The sequence below is a fragment of the Dasypus novemcinctus genome, chromosome 5 (assembly GCF_030445035.2).
Source record: "Dasypus novemcinctus isolate mDasNov1 chromosome 5, mDasNov1.1.hap2, whole genome shotgun sequence".
NCBI lineage: Eukaryota > Metazoa > Chordata > Mammalia > Cingulata > Dasypodidae > Dasypus > Dasypus novemcinctus.
Window position 1 is genome coordinate 123,461,428 of NC_080677.1, and position 13,377 is coordinate 123,474,804.

At 53.0% G+C, this 13,377-nt stretch overlaps 2 protein-coding genes across 4 annotated transcripts in view; one reads left to right on the forward strand and one right to left on the reverse strand.

Moving 5' to 3' along the window:
• FAM131B (family with sequence similarity 131 member B) overlaps window positions 1-4,108 on the reverse strand; it is a 31,110-nt gene extending 27,002 nt beyond the window's left edge. The window contains exons 1-2 of the mRNA XM_023583378.3: window positions 3,832-4,108; window positions 3,633-3,687 (exon numbers count right to left, since the gene is read on the reverse strand). The gene's annotated coding sequence lies outside the window, so the exon portion shown is untranslated. The remainder of the gene's footprint in view (window positions 1-3,632; window positions 3,688-3,831) is intronic.
• Window positions 3,294-13,340, forward strand: ZYX (zyxin). Of its 3 annotated transcripts, none has more exons than XM_058297505.1 (10): window positions 3,294-3,459; window positions 4,445-4,664; window positions 5,133-5,332; window positions 5,463-5,555; window positions 5,670-6,191; window positions 10,416-10,536; window positions 10,687-10,856; window positions 10,981-11,159; window positions 12,017-12,137; window positions 12,780-13,340. In XM_058297505.1, exons 2-10 carry the CDS (start codon window positions 4,457-4,459, stop codon window positions 12,882-12,884), a joined length of 1,719 nt encoding a protein of 572 aa, XP_058153488.1. In that variant the 5' UTR covers window positions 3,294-3,459; window positions 4,445-4,456; the 3' UTR covers window positions 12,885-13,340. The 3 variants fall into 3 exon arrangements, with proteins under 3 accessions (XP_058153488.1, XP_004474197.1, XP_004474198.1); XM_004474140.4 differs by lacking the exon at window positions 3,294-3,459 and adding an exon at window positions 4,085-4,293; XM_004474141.5 differs by lacking the exon at window positions 3,294-3,459 and adding an exon at window positions 4,195-4,293 and having other exon boundaries at window positions 4,442-4,664.
• The last annotated feature ends 37 nt before the right edge of the window (window positions 13,341-13,377 follow it).

Here is a 13,377-nt window from a genome sequence, read left to right on the forward strand (position 1 = left end):
CACTTCACCCTCACCCCATCACCGCCCCCACTCAACTGCTCCATTATGCCTGCATCCCACAGTTAGAGATTCTTTTGTGCTGCCAAGCACATGCAAGTGGGACTAGGAAACCAGTATTTGGGAGGAAGTGGGAAAACTGCAGACCGTATGTGCCCACTGCTAAGTATTAAGGAAAGTACTCTGATATAGGCAAAAGAGATGCTTGCTTTCTCATTTCACTTCTTTTTTTCAATGGTTAAAAACTGCACATGTTCCTGGGGAAAAATATAATACCATAAAAGAGTATAAAATAAAAGTTTTCTTCCTCCTCCCACTGCTACTCTTTAACATTAACCACTGCTAACAATTCTTTGAGAAGCCTTCTGAAGATGTTTTATTTTACAGAAATGTGTATATACAACTCACATATACAAACACATACGTGCATGTATATACATGCATGCATATATATATATATATAACACACACACATATATATATACACACACACCTAGGTACATATAGGTGAAGGGAATTTGATGGTGTCCCAAGATGGAAGGAGAAAATGGTGGTTCAAGGGTTTAAAGCATTGGGGGAGGCAGACCTGATGAGGCTGTTGATGGACCAGGCTGGGTACCAAAAGCAAGAGAGTGATGGATTTATAAGGATGGGAGAGGAGGTCAGGGGTATCTTAAAATAATAAAATATGAGTGTTGCAAAAAAAAAACACAAAACTTTGCAGTTTAGAAAAAGAAAAATCAAGCATCTAGTTAGTCTCCTTAACTGAAAAATGGAATAGTAATATACATTCCTAAAGGGTATATTGTGAGGATTAAATGGGGGCAAGCATATGTAAAGAATCTCAGAATAGCATCTTTCTTTTCATTTTTTATTTCATTTTTTGTTACCACCTTTGTTTCTTCCTTGACTACTTCAAATTTCTTACTTTATGTTGTGTGCCCTTGCAAAGAAGTTTCGGGTACCTAGTGGATAAAATCCTGGTAGGTTTGTAGGAAAATTTTAAGCGGCAGAAGTCAGTACTCTTACAGATAAAAAAAAAAATACACAAAAATTCCAAGTGGACACTAAGGTGCAACATGATTTGGCTTCCATTCCCTCCCTTATTTCTCTGACCACATCTTCTATATTGGCTCCTTTTCCTCTTGCTGTTCGGTCAAGGTTGCTGTGCCAGAGAGCCCAGGCACGCTTCCATTTTAGGATCTTGGTGGTGGCTTTTCATTCTGCCTAGAATGTTTTTACCTCCGGTAGCCACAGGGCTAACTGCTTTACCTCCTGAAGGTCTCTGCTTAAATGCCATCTTTTCCATGAGGGTTTTCAGCCCCTATTTTAAATGGAACATTGTCTTTTTCTAACAATCTTTCTGTATCTTTATGACTTAGATGTTTTCCCTTTCTCAGCTTATAGCTGGGCTTTATTTCTTCATTGAGTGTGGCAACTTTGTCTTTTAACTGCATTAGTTAGCCCATTTACATTTTATGTTTATTGATATTTTTCAGTTTAAATCTAAAATCTTAACTATTTTTTTATGTTCCACCCATTCTACACTCCTTTTCCTCTTCATTTTTGTCTTCTTTTGGACTGAGAGAATAAATTTATCATTCCATTTACTGCCTTATTAGCTTATCAGTTTCACACTAAAAAAAATAAAAGTGCTCATTGTCTTACTTCCTCTCGTTGCTTGTCCCTTAACTATTGGGCATGCTTAAAGTGGGATCATCTACTTACTGCTTCATTTTACACCTACTACCTGAGGGTATCAATTATGATGGCTTATTTAAGAAAAAGTCTTAAGGATAGTTAGGGCTGCTCTTGTTCATTGTCTGCTTTTTAATAGCATTGACCCTGCAATTCCATTTGAGCCATCCCAGGCTCCTGGGGCAGTAATTCTGTCCTTCTGAGATACTGTGTGTTTCTACTCGTATTTAGAATGGCAGGCTTAAAACTCTTAGCTTTAATATTCTGTATCCCGAATGCTCTTTGTTGTCAGTAAAACCAAACCTGCCTACGCACTCTTCTATTCTTGATTTATTAATAGGTTCAGCTGCCTAACAATTAAACATGCTATATTTTGCACATGCACATTCCTTAAGGACACATTTAGAGGGTAGATGGCTTTTACTCTTATAAAGCTATCTGGAAATCATCTTCCTAACTTTTTTTTCCAAATCGGTATAGTTTGAAGGACTGGCAATGTAAACCCCAAAATACAGTCTCCAACTTGCACAGGGACTCCAGTATCAAATTCCTAACAGATTTTCATAGGGACAGGCCCAGGACTAGCTCACACATGTCAGAGAGAAGGTATGCACGGCATACTTTATGTTATACATGGCCACACATGCTTGTGGCTGGGAGAAATGCTGGCAACAGGTACGATAAGACAGTAAAGAAAAAGAAAGATCAGTGGGGTCTGAGAAGGCAGTGAAGATGGAGACTGAAGAAAGGAAAGGGCATTTCATATACCAAGGCTCATGAGAGATTTGCCTGGGAACTGAGAAGGGTACATATGGGTACCTAGGTAAGAACTTCCATTCTGGGCAGAAATAGGACTTGAATGATAACACTGAATTTTGTATTGCATTTTCAGCTATGCATTTCATCACATCTTCATATAGTGCAATAAAGTAGGTGGATTAAATATCACTAGTCTTTTATATTTGGAGAAAAAGCAGCAGAGATTTAAGAGACTCAACCTGATCTCATTCTGCTCTCTTGTATCCATCATAACTTACTGGCATGAACAATGGAGATTGATCATGAAAATGGAAGGCATCAGGGTACAGGGGAATGAACTATGACATCAGAGGGTCTAGTGGAGACCCCGTTGCTAACTGGGTGCCACCCGGGGCCATTTCTTAAATACTCAGTCCCATATTTCTCACCCAAAAATTTAAGAGTTGAGTCTGGATTATCTCTAAAGCTTGGTTCATCAGCTTGTGAACACTAGCGGATTTGGAGAGCCAGAGACTAGACACACTGAGTAGGGTGTGAACAAGAGGAATGCCTTAGATGGCAGCGAGGACTGGCAGGACAGGATAAGACAAAAGCAAGGCCTTTGGGATGGTATCTTGGAAAGGGTGAAAGGCCACATGACTCCACAGTTTGCCGGTTGTGAGGGTGGAAGAATTCAGGAGGGGTTTGTGTAAGTTTCCACAGTCAAGTTAAAAAAAACAAAAATCCAGGTCCTGTCTTTTTCGGTAGCCTGGAGCAGAGTCAGAGACTGAGGAATCCGGTCATTCCAGTGGGGGGCTCCACGGAGCGCTGTCTCCGAATCCCCTCAGGCCCCACGTTCTCCGATCCGCTCCTCGCGGGGGTGGGTCGCGGAGGGCACTGAGGAACTGTGACCCACGCGCTGCCGGCGTCCGCATCCGTCCTCGGTGGCCCTAAATCCGCTAACTGCTCTCGACCCCGCCCCGCCCTTCCGCTTCCATTCAACTGTCCGCCAGGCCCGAACTCTCCGTGAGTTTAACTGATCCGCTGGCGGGGTCGCGGGTGTTGAGAATTCCTAGAAACCTTAAGAGACTGCCCAGGGTATGACGTTTGTATCATCCAAGAACCCCTGGAGGTTCGCGCTCACACCCACCCAGGTCGCACAGGGGCTTAGGTGGGCGTAGGAGGAGATTCCCACTCACCATCCCCGTCCACTCGAGCCGAGTTCCATCGCGGTCCTGCCAAACCGGGCTGACCCTGAGGGGATTAGGGGTGCGGAGTTGGCGACTGGGAAGGGAGGTCTGGAGCTGCAGCCGGAGGTGGCGGGGACCGGGAACGGCAGGCGCGAAGAGGAAAGGGGACGGGCCGGGGCAGAAGGCACAGCTGGGGCTGTTTCGGTACCTTAGGGGCACCCGCCCGACCTCCGCCGGCTTGACCTGGAGGGGGGACCGTGAGTCAGATCTCCGGCACCCGCGGGTCGGGCTGGGGTGGGGGCAGGTCAGGAAATGACATCAGAGGCCTGTGTTTGGGGAGGGGTGGTCCGCCCCGGCCTGGGGTGCGGGGGCAGTGGCGCGTGGGGCGCGGGCGCGAGGCCCTGAGCGGAGCCCTGGGCCCCGGGCAGGATCCGGGCCCCTTCCTGGGGGAGTTTCCTGCCTCACCCGCCCTCCCCGCTCTCCCCGCCCCCTCTCCGGGCCGCTCCTTGTATGGTCTCGGCGCCGCTCTCTTCCCGCCCCTTCCCTCCCTCCCTCCCTCTTCCCTGCGTCCCTCCCCGCCTGGCTGGAGGCTGCTCGGGACCCGGACGCAGAGTCCGCGGACCCGGCGCTGAGGCGGCCTCCGAGACCCGCGTGTACGCTCCCGCCCGCGGTGAGACGCGGGAGCCGCCCCGCGGCTGCCCCCTGGGAGAGGGCGCTGGGCTCCGGGTTAGGTGGGTGGGGGTCGCGGAGGAGAGCTTGGACCACAAGGGGGTCCTCAGCCCGGCTCGGCGCTGCGTAACCTGGCGACCCGCCCCCAGCAGCCCGGCCTGGCCATGGCGGCCCCCCGCCCGCCCCCCGCGATCTCTGTCTCGGTCTCGGCTCCGGCATTTTACGCCCCTCAGAAGAAGTTCGGCCCGGTGGTGGCCCCAAAGCCCAAAGTGAATCCTTTCCGGCCCGGGGACAGCGAGCCGGTCACGGCGGCTGGGGCCCAGCGCGCACAAATGGGCCGGGTGGGCGAGATCCCCCCGCCGCCCCCGGAAGGTAAGCCGATGGGCTTGGGCGCTGGACCCCTGGTGCTGGGTGGGTGCAGTGGTTTTGGGAGCTCGGGGGTGTCTGGAAAGGTTGTTGCAGAGGGGGCTGGGCGCAGCTACCCTGTCCCGAGCAGATGTTCTTACCTCATCGTGGAGCTCATGGCTAGGAGCCAAGGCTCCTGGGACCGTTCCAAGGCCCCTGCCTGGGGGTGGGAGGCGGGAATGTGGGGCACGAATCTTCCCCTCTGGGAACATTTTCCGAAGTGTAACGGGAGCTGCACCACTCCTCCGCAATGCCCGGAGCCAGTTCCTGATAAGGGGCTCCCAGAGCTCCCTGGGCTCTCTCTCCTTACCCCACACGCCCGGGACCCCCGAGGGAGTTCTTGGGTTGGGGATTGGAGCTGTAAAAGGAGGGGAACTTGGGTAGAAGGGGTGGAAGGACCCGTCTTGATAGACCTCTCTTTTTCTCCTACCCCAGACTTTCCTTTACCCCCTCCTCCACCCCTTGGGGAGAGCGACGATGCGGAGGGTGCTCTGGGAGGTGCCTTCCCACCACCACCTCCCCCGATCGAGGAACCATTCCCCCCTGCGCCTCTGGAGGAGGAGATCTTCCCTTCCCCACCGCCTCCAGTGGAGGAGGAGGTTGGGACTGAGGCCTCCTTATCCCTCCACTCACAGGTAGGGAGAGGCCTGGGACACCCCAAGGGAAGGAGAGGAGTGTCCTTTCTTCGTGTCACCTCGGTTTCCTTGGGGGGTGGGGGGTGGGAACAGAGGGCTGGGATGGGCTCTTTGACCTTTATCCCTGTAGCCCAGGGAGAAGGTGAGCAGTATTGACCTGGAGATCGACTCTCTGTCTTCACTGCTGGATGACATGACCAGGAATGATCCCTTCAAAGCGCGGGTAAGGATCAAGAAGGGAGGAGAAGCAGGGCCCAGGTGAGGAGAGGCTGGAGGTGGTACTGAGGGTGCCATCCTTCTCTAACTGGACTTCTCTCCCCTCTGCCTCCCCTTGTAGGTGTCGTCTGGCTATGTGCCCCCACCCGTTGCTACTCCATTCATTTCCAAGTCCAGTCCTAAGCCCACAACTGGTAGCACAGCACCCTTGCCTCCTTGGAAGGTCCCTTCTAGCTCCCACCCTCTACCCCAGGCTCAGGTGCTGCCTCAGAGCCAGACACAGTTTCATGTCCAACCCCAGGCCAAGCCTCAGGTCCAGTTCCATGTCCAGCATCAGCCCCAGCCCCAGTCTCAGCCAGTGCCTTTGGCTAGTACCCAGCCTCGAGGTCTCCCAACATCATCTGCTCCAGCTCCTAAGTTTTCTCCCGTGACTCCCAGGTTTACTCCTGTGGCCTCCAAGTTCAGCCCTGGAGCCCCAGGTGGATCTGGGTCACAGCCCAATCAGAAACTGGGAACCTCTGAAGCTCCCACTTCCACTGGCACAGGTTCCCCTCAACCCCCAAGTTTCACATATGCTCAGCAGAGGGAGAAGCCTCGTGTACAGGAGAAGCAGCACCCAGTGCCCCCGCCAGCTCAAAACCAGGTGAGGAAGGACAGCAGGACTAGACTAAGAACAGGGGCTCCGGTCAGGGTTAAGTCAGGAGCCAGAGAATGAAGGTGACCTGAGAGAGTCAGAGGGAGGTAGTGATGGGGGATAGCAGTTTTCATCATCTGGGTTAGACCAGTGGGACTATAAGAGACCTAGAGGAAGAGCCTAGCAGGTCTGGTTTGGGTGGGGCCTGATTGGGAGTAGTCAGAGCAGCATAGGCTTTGAATTAGTAAGAGCATTTGGGGAACCTTCCCTTGGGCCTTTGTCCCAGAATGTTAGAGGGGAAAGATGAGATCACCAAGCAAACCTTGGTTCTTCCCCCATCTTGAGTTAATCTCTCCCCTTCTCTCAGGACTCTTACCACCCGAGGGCCCATCTGGTGATAAAGAGTAGCAGCATCAGAAAACACAGGCTGAGTCAGCATTTGTTGAGCACCAGGCACTGTGCTCTGTGGTCAGGAGTTTAGGACACTGGAAGAGATCAATCAAAGAGGTTAAAAGCATGGCAGTCAAATGGACCTGGGATAGAATTCCAGCTTGACTACCTGTAAGCTATGAGACCCTAGTCAAGTTAGGTGAATTTGGAACCTGTTTTCCTTATTTTTAAAACAATGGTGTCTACCTTGTACTATAGTTGTGAAGATAAAGTGAGATAATTCATAGAAAGGGCTGGATTCTGTACCTAACACATACATGCTGAAACTATGAATACTACAGTGCAATAGTAAGATGGTTCCTGCCCTCTCGAATCTGATGATCTAGTTCAGGAGATCAGCTCTTCAGAGCGAAGGAACCCTTACAGTCATCTCTTCTCGGCATCCGTAGAGTTAAATGATAGTGTGAATGTCTGTGTATATACTCATATAAGGAAGAAATGCCAAATGCAGAATCCTGTTACAGGGACTGCGTTATAGGGACTCAGTATTGGGAGTCAGGATGCAAAGCTGCAAGCTAGGAAAGGCTTCATGGAGATGGTCTATGTTTTGAAGGATGACCAGGCCTTAGAAATCGAGAGAGAAGAGGGAAGGGCATTCGGATAGGAATAGCAAAACTCAAGGGCATGAAAACACAGGGGGAGCTTGGAGAATATAAGATTCCTTTGGGAAAATTATAGAGCTATACTTAGAGAAGTAAGTGGGGGAAGAGGAAATTGAATAGCTCACCAAGGGATCTTGTGAGTATTGAGGAGTTATTAATGATTTTTGGGTAGGTGTGTAGCTGGGTTGGAAGGACCAGTGAAAGCAGTGCTTCTGAAGCTTTTTGGAAAGTTTTCCCAGCAGAGGTATGAACCAGTGATAGGGAGGTGAGTGATGTGTGGGTTCACTCCTGGGCTACAGTAACAGTTGAAAGGAAAATAAGGCTCACATGAGAGTTGTTCTCAAAGGAGGACCCTTCAGGACATAGTAACTGATTAGCCATTGGAAGAGGAAGGGGAGGAGTAAAAAACAAAATGCCACAGAAGTTCAGAGCCTGGGTGTGTTGGGGAATGACAGTATTGCTGACAAAATAGAGAAGCCCAGAAGGGGAAATGGTTTGGAGGGGAAGAGGAGGAGTCCAGATGTCACTTTGTACCTTGTTGAGCAAGAGGTTCCAGCGGGACCTTCTTTCAGCTGGACCTGTCATTGGGTTAGAAATGTGGGACCAGGTTTCAGGAGAAGGCCCTAGCCAAGACAAGCACTTTGGTAGTCATGGGCAGTGACTTTTGAAGCAGTATACGCTGATGTGACTCTCCATGGAATGTACAGAGTGAGAATGCAGAGCACCTGGGAAGGAGCTCAGGCAATGCTCCTGTTTATCTGGTGGAGGTGGGAGAATGGCCTAAGGAGTAGGAGGAGCCACTAGTCAGTATAGAATCACAGAAGCCAAGGGAAGAGAATGTGACAACTGAGAACTAACTTAAGGCCAGAGAGAGCACTGTTAGAAATCTCAGATAGCTGTGAGAAGCCAGTTTTTGTCCTGTGGTGGGGACCAATTGTAAAGAGTTGAGGAGAGAGTTGGGGGTGAGAAATGGAGTTGCTTGGATAGCCTCCTCTCCAAGGTTGGAAGTGAAATGAGGGGCTAAGGGAAGACTCTGTATGTGTATGGGGGTGGGTTTTTCAAGGCGGGAGAGAATGACTTGGGTATGCTTGTAAGCTAGGAAAAGGAAGCCAGTGGAGGAAGGGTGGGTGATGCATGACAGAAGGGGCTGTAGTTGGGATGGATTCCTGGAGGAAAGACTGGTGAAGGCCCCCCAGAGGCATCCCCAGACAGCAAGGGCGGTGTTGCTACGGTATTTTCAGTGGAGAGAAAGAAAGATGAGGGAGCTTAAACTGGCTGGCTTCCATCTTCTCAGCAATGTAAGAGGTGAGGTCATCGCCAAGAGCGAGGGGGCGAAGCAGTTGGGGGCTTGAGGAGAGGAGATGGAAAAGGTTTGGAACAGCTGCTGTGGGGAAGGCAACTGGGATTTCACTGAAGCCAAATACCAGACAGGCGAGCTGAGGCTGGAGGGCGTGGAGGGCGCTGCAGTGGTTCGTGAACTCACTCTGCAGTGTTTAGTGATCTCTCCTCCTACTTTCTGCAGCTTGGAGGCAGAAACAGGAAGCGGGTGGTGGTGTGACCCATGGTTGGAGATTGGACCAGATGAGCAATGGAGGCTGAAGGTGGCAAGAGTGGCCAAGAGAGCATTGTGGTCAAGGGGTCAGGCTGGGGGACAAGCAAGAAGGAGACTGGTGGACAAGGCAAATGGAAGTGTTGGGAATAGATTCATTTAGTTGGCATGGATGGTGGAAGGGAGAGGAAGGTGATAGTTAGGAGAGGGTGACCTTGGAGGTAAAGACATTGGTTATTTTTAGGTCCAAGATGTCCCATGGTGGAAGATGGCTGAGATAGAGTGACATTTGGAGCCATTAAGGCTGAGGAGTTAAATGTGGACCTTTAGCCATGACATGGAAGCTGGGAGGCAGAGGGGAAGAATAATGGCTGACTAGAGTGCTTTTGGAAGGACGTGGTACCGTAGGAAGGTGATGTGTCTAAATGTTCCACACTTCCAAAGACATGGAACAGTCATTTGAAAGTGGCAGCAAAGAGCAAGGGCTGGCTAAGTCCCTTTCATAGTGGGGGAGAAAAAAAAAGTGATGTTTACATTGTGGAGGGGGCTTACAGGGAGCACTTGCAGTTAAGGGTGGGAGATGGCAGTTGTGCAAAAGGGTAAATGCCCAAGATCTGGGGATTTTGACTTCCAGGGAACTGTGCTTCCTCAGGCAGAGTGGAAGCAGCTGGGATGCAGTCAGGGATGTGAGGATGGGTGGTGCCAGGGCCCACGGAGGAAGTGGTTTTGGGAGGAGGGAATGAAAGGGCTTTGGCAACTGCAGGTGTTCTAGGAATGAAGGAATCAGGAGACACAACTCTCAGTGGTGGGGGCAACAGTCCTGGCTGGACTTAAACTTGTCCTAGAGAATTGCTCGGGAAATGTTGGTGCAGACCAGACAGCCCCTGCAGTGCCTCCTCGCAGGAGTCCTCGGGGTTACTGACAGTGCCATCTCCAGCCTTCAGCTCCCAGGATCCCCTAAACTGGAGGGGTGGGCTGGTCTCAACAGTGAGTGACCTTCTGGGGAAGGAGCAGAATCAGGTAGTCCAGACTAGGAGGGGTCCCTGGGATCTCAACAAGAGAAGCTGGGAGCAGGGGGAGGCTGGGCACCTGCAGAGAGCCCTTAGGGTTTAACCTGTCATTCCCGCCTGTGTTATATCCTCACGCTGACAGGGGCTGCTCAGCAGCAGGCGGGACGGGTAGGTGTGAGTGCGTGTGTGCACGCACGCAATTGTGTGCCGACCTATTCCATGGGGGGTGATGTATGAGCATGCTCCGTGGAGTTTATGCGTGGCCCTGGCGTGTTCGGTGCTTCAGTGACCTGAGCTGCTGTGTGTGTGGCCTCCGTCCGCTCAGTCGTTCTGAACTGTCTGTGACTGCCCAGGGAGGGTTTGGGCAAAGGGGGTGGAGATGTCCCTGGCTGTACAAGAGCCAGGCTAAGGGGACCCCCCCTTCCCCTTCTGTTGTTTTCATGGTTCTGGTTAGTGAGGGGGACAGGGAGGGAGGATGAGGGGCCTTAAGGAGCAAACCGAGCATCCGGGACATGGGAGGGGAGTTAAGATCTCACTGGAAGAAGGTGGGTAAGCTGACTGGGAAGGACTCCTGGAGGGAGTGGCCCTTGGAGAGAGAGTGAAGAAACTCTTGGGGTTTTAGGTGCCCTCCCCTGGGGCCCCAGGACCTCTGACTCTAAAAGAGGTGGAGGAGCTGGAGCAACTGACCCAGCAGCTGATGCAGGAAATGGAGCATCCTCAGAGGCAGCACGTGGCCGTCAATGGTGAGCCCACTGCCCACCCCACTGGGACGCCTGCCCCGCCGTCACTGTGCTGGTCGGTGCCAGTGGCTCCACTCCCCATCTGAACCAGCTGATCTCCTACGAGCCTGTGTCCTTCCTCCTATTGATTTCCATCTTCTCTGCCCTCCCCAGAGTTATGTGGCCGGTGCCAGCAGCCCCTGGCACGTGCCCAGCCTGCGGTTCGTGCACTGGGGCAGCTGTTCCACATCACCTGCTTTACCTGCCACCAGTGTGAGCAGCAGCTTCAAGGACAGCAGTTCTACAGCCTGGAGGGAGCTTCTTATTGTGAGGGCTGCTATACTGTGAGTCAGGTTGGGGCTGAGGGGCACCCCAGGGGTCAGCCTGGGGGTAGGGGGGGGCGGGGGCACCTTGAAAGCTGGCTGTTGGGTGCCAGGCTCCCGTGAACTCCTACCACTACCACCTCAGGACACCCTGGAGAAGTGCAACACCTGTGGGCAGCCCATCACGGAACGGATGCTGAGGGCCACAGGCAAAGCCTACCACCCGCAGTGCTTCACCTGTGTGGTCTGTGCCTGCCCCCTGGAGGGCACCTCCTTCATTGTGGACCAGGCCAACCGGCCCCACTGCGTCCCTGACTACCACAAGTGAGAACCCACCCACCCCCTGCCAGGCTCTTTTCTGGAAGCCAGCCTGCCACCCTGGTCCCCAGACAGCTTGGAACCCCGGCCTTCCCTTCTGGCCCCACGTCCCATCTGTAGACAGCGGGGACCCCAGCCTAGGCCTTTCCCTCGCCGAGGCTCCTTGTGGGTGTGTCTTGTGCTTAGTGAGATGTGTATGAGTGACTTCATTTCACAGTCAGGGTTCTAAAGGTTCCTTTGGAAAGCAGCTGTTTGGAACACTGGTTTCTCCCTAGAAACAGTATTTACTATAAAGTTGGCTACTTTTTCAGGCCAGAAGGCAAATCCCATAGTGTAGCTAAAGGATGGCAGTAGAAGTGGAGAGCCTAACTCCCACCGTGTGCTCGAGGTCTCCATCCTCAGGATTCCCCCCTGCACGCCAGGCCTGCGCACCCTCCGCACTCGCCAGTGGTCAGGGCAGGGGCACCCACACACCACGCGGGGGGGCCGAGCATCCGGGGATGGGGGGTGGGAGAGGGGCCCTTCTGGGTGTGCGCTGTGGATGGCGGTGGAGTTGACGGAAACCTAGTGGGGAAACGGGGAGTGGCGGTGGCAGAGGTGGTGGGATGGGGCTCTGGCGACAAGAAAGGCAGGAAATTCCTCTTGATAAGGGCCAGTTATGGAGGCCGGGCTTTTGGCCTTTCTCATGAGCTTCACCCATCTAGAGATGTGGGGTGAAAAAGAACATGGACCGAGGACTTGCCCCACGCCACATACCCTCCATCTCCTTACCCTGCACTCTCCCAAGAGTGGATGCAAACCTTGGGTGCCCCCTGGCTGCCCCTGCACTGACTCCCACACCAACCCCTCCCTGCTCCTCACAGGCAGTACGCCCCGAGGTGCTCCGTCTGCGCAGAGCCCATCATGCCTGAGCCCGGCCGGGACGAGACCGTGCGCGTGGTAGCTCTGGACAAGAACTTCCACATGAAGTGTTACAAGTGTGAGGTCAGCCGGCCCCCATTTCCTCAGGGCTGACCCTGGCCATGGAGGTGGAGGGAGCCATTGCTCCCTAGCAAGGGGGTAGAAAGCGCCACTCTACAGGAAATCGGCCTTTTAGTTTTGAGGGAGGCCAGCGGTTGTCACCCACTCCTACCTTGCAGGAAAGGGGGATGTGGGGTTCCTCTGAGGTCCCTTTCAGTTGTGGATAAACCAAGATAGGGCACCGGCCAAGGACATGAGAGAGGAGGATGTGTTTTATTTGGGTCGGGAGAGTGGGAGTCCGTAAGGTTAAAGAAGAACAAAGAGGTCAGAGTGGAGCTGAAGATGGGGTGGAGAGGCCTCCCTACCCTTTATTAGGGTGGCAGTGGGTGGGGAGAGTGGGCCAGGCACTTCAGAAGCAGACCCACCGTCCTCTCACCCTCCTGCAGGAGAGGCCAAGTACAGAAGTGAAAGTGGGTAACTGGAGGAAGTGAGGCTGTGGGGGGACTGGGTGTGGTTGGGGAAGGACACCCATGAGGAGGACTTGCCAATTTGAGCCAATGCAGAATTCGGCCTTCCTAATTGAGACAGGAGCCACGCGGCACTGGGGAGTGGGAGTGGAGCAAGGGTCTGCAGTCCAGTGCTTGCCTGATTCCTCCTTCTCCCCAGGACTGTGGGAAGCCCCTGTCGATTGAGGCTGATGACAATGGCTGCTTCCCCTTGGACGGACACGTGCTTTGTCGGAAGTGCCACACTGCTCGAGCCCAGACCTGAGTAAGGACTGGCCTTCTAGGCTGCGACTCCTTTCCCCGTCATTGGACCACCCGCACTGAGACCAGTCTGCCCCTCCACCCTGCCCTGCCTTACCTCACCTCACCTTGCCTCAGTTATTATTATTTTTTGATGACTAGTCCCTCCCTCCATTCCGAGCCCCACCCCAGCACCCCAAGTGCCCTGATCTGGGGCCCCATCCTTCAGGGATCACCCCCACTCCTCCAAGGACCCCACCTGAAGGAGCACCAGGTTTAGCGTTGCTGCTTGCACTGCTGCCCCGACGCCTTGGCTGGCCCCCTGGGCAGCCTCTGTACTCTGCTTGCTGAGGGCGGGGAGATGCCCTGGTCCTCCGGGAGGCCGAGCCGGCCTGAGGGCCTGGACATTCCTGCCTTCCTCATGCTGCCAGGTTGTGGCTAGGGCTACAAATAAAGTGTTGTTGTTTTTTTTTTTTCAGAATTCTTAGTAGACTATTTGTTGTGCCTTACAGCTCTCA

What these genes read in the sequence shown, in the direction of transcription:
- ZYX (XM_058297505.1), top strand. Translation starts at nt 4,457, where the DNA reads ATGGCGGCCCCCCGCCCGCCCCCCGCGATCTCTGTCTCGGTCTCGGCT. An exon ending in CCTTATCCCTCCACTCACAG is followed by an intron (nt 5,333 to 5,462) that starts GTAGGGAGAGGC and finishes TTATCCCTGTAG; the next exon opens with CCCAGGGAGAAGGTGAGCAG. An exon ending in ATGATCCCTTCAAAGCGCGG is followed by an intron (nt 5,556 to 5,669) that starts GTAAGGATCAAG and finishes CTCCCCTTGTAG; the next exon opens with GTGTCGTCTGGCTATGTGCC.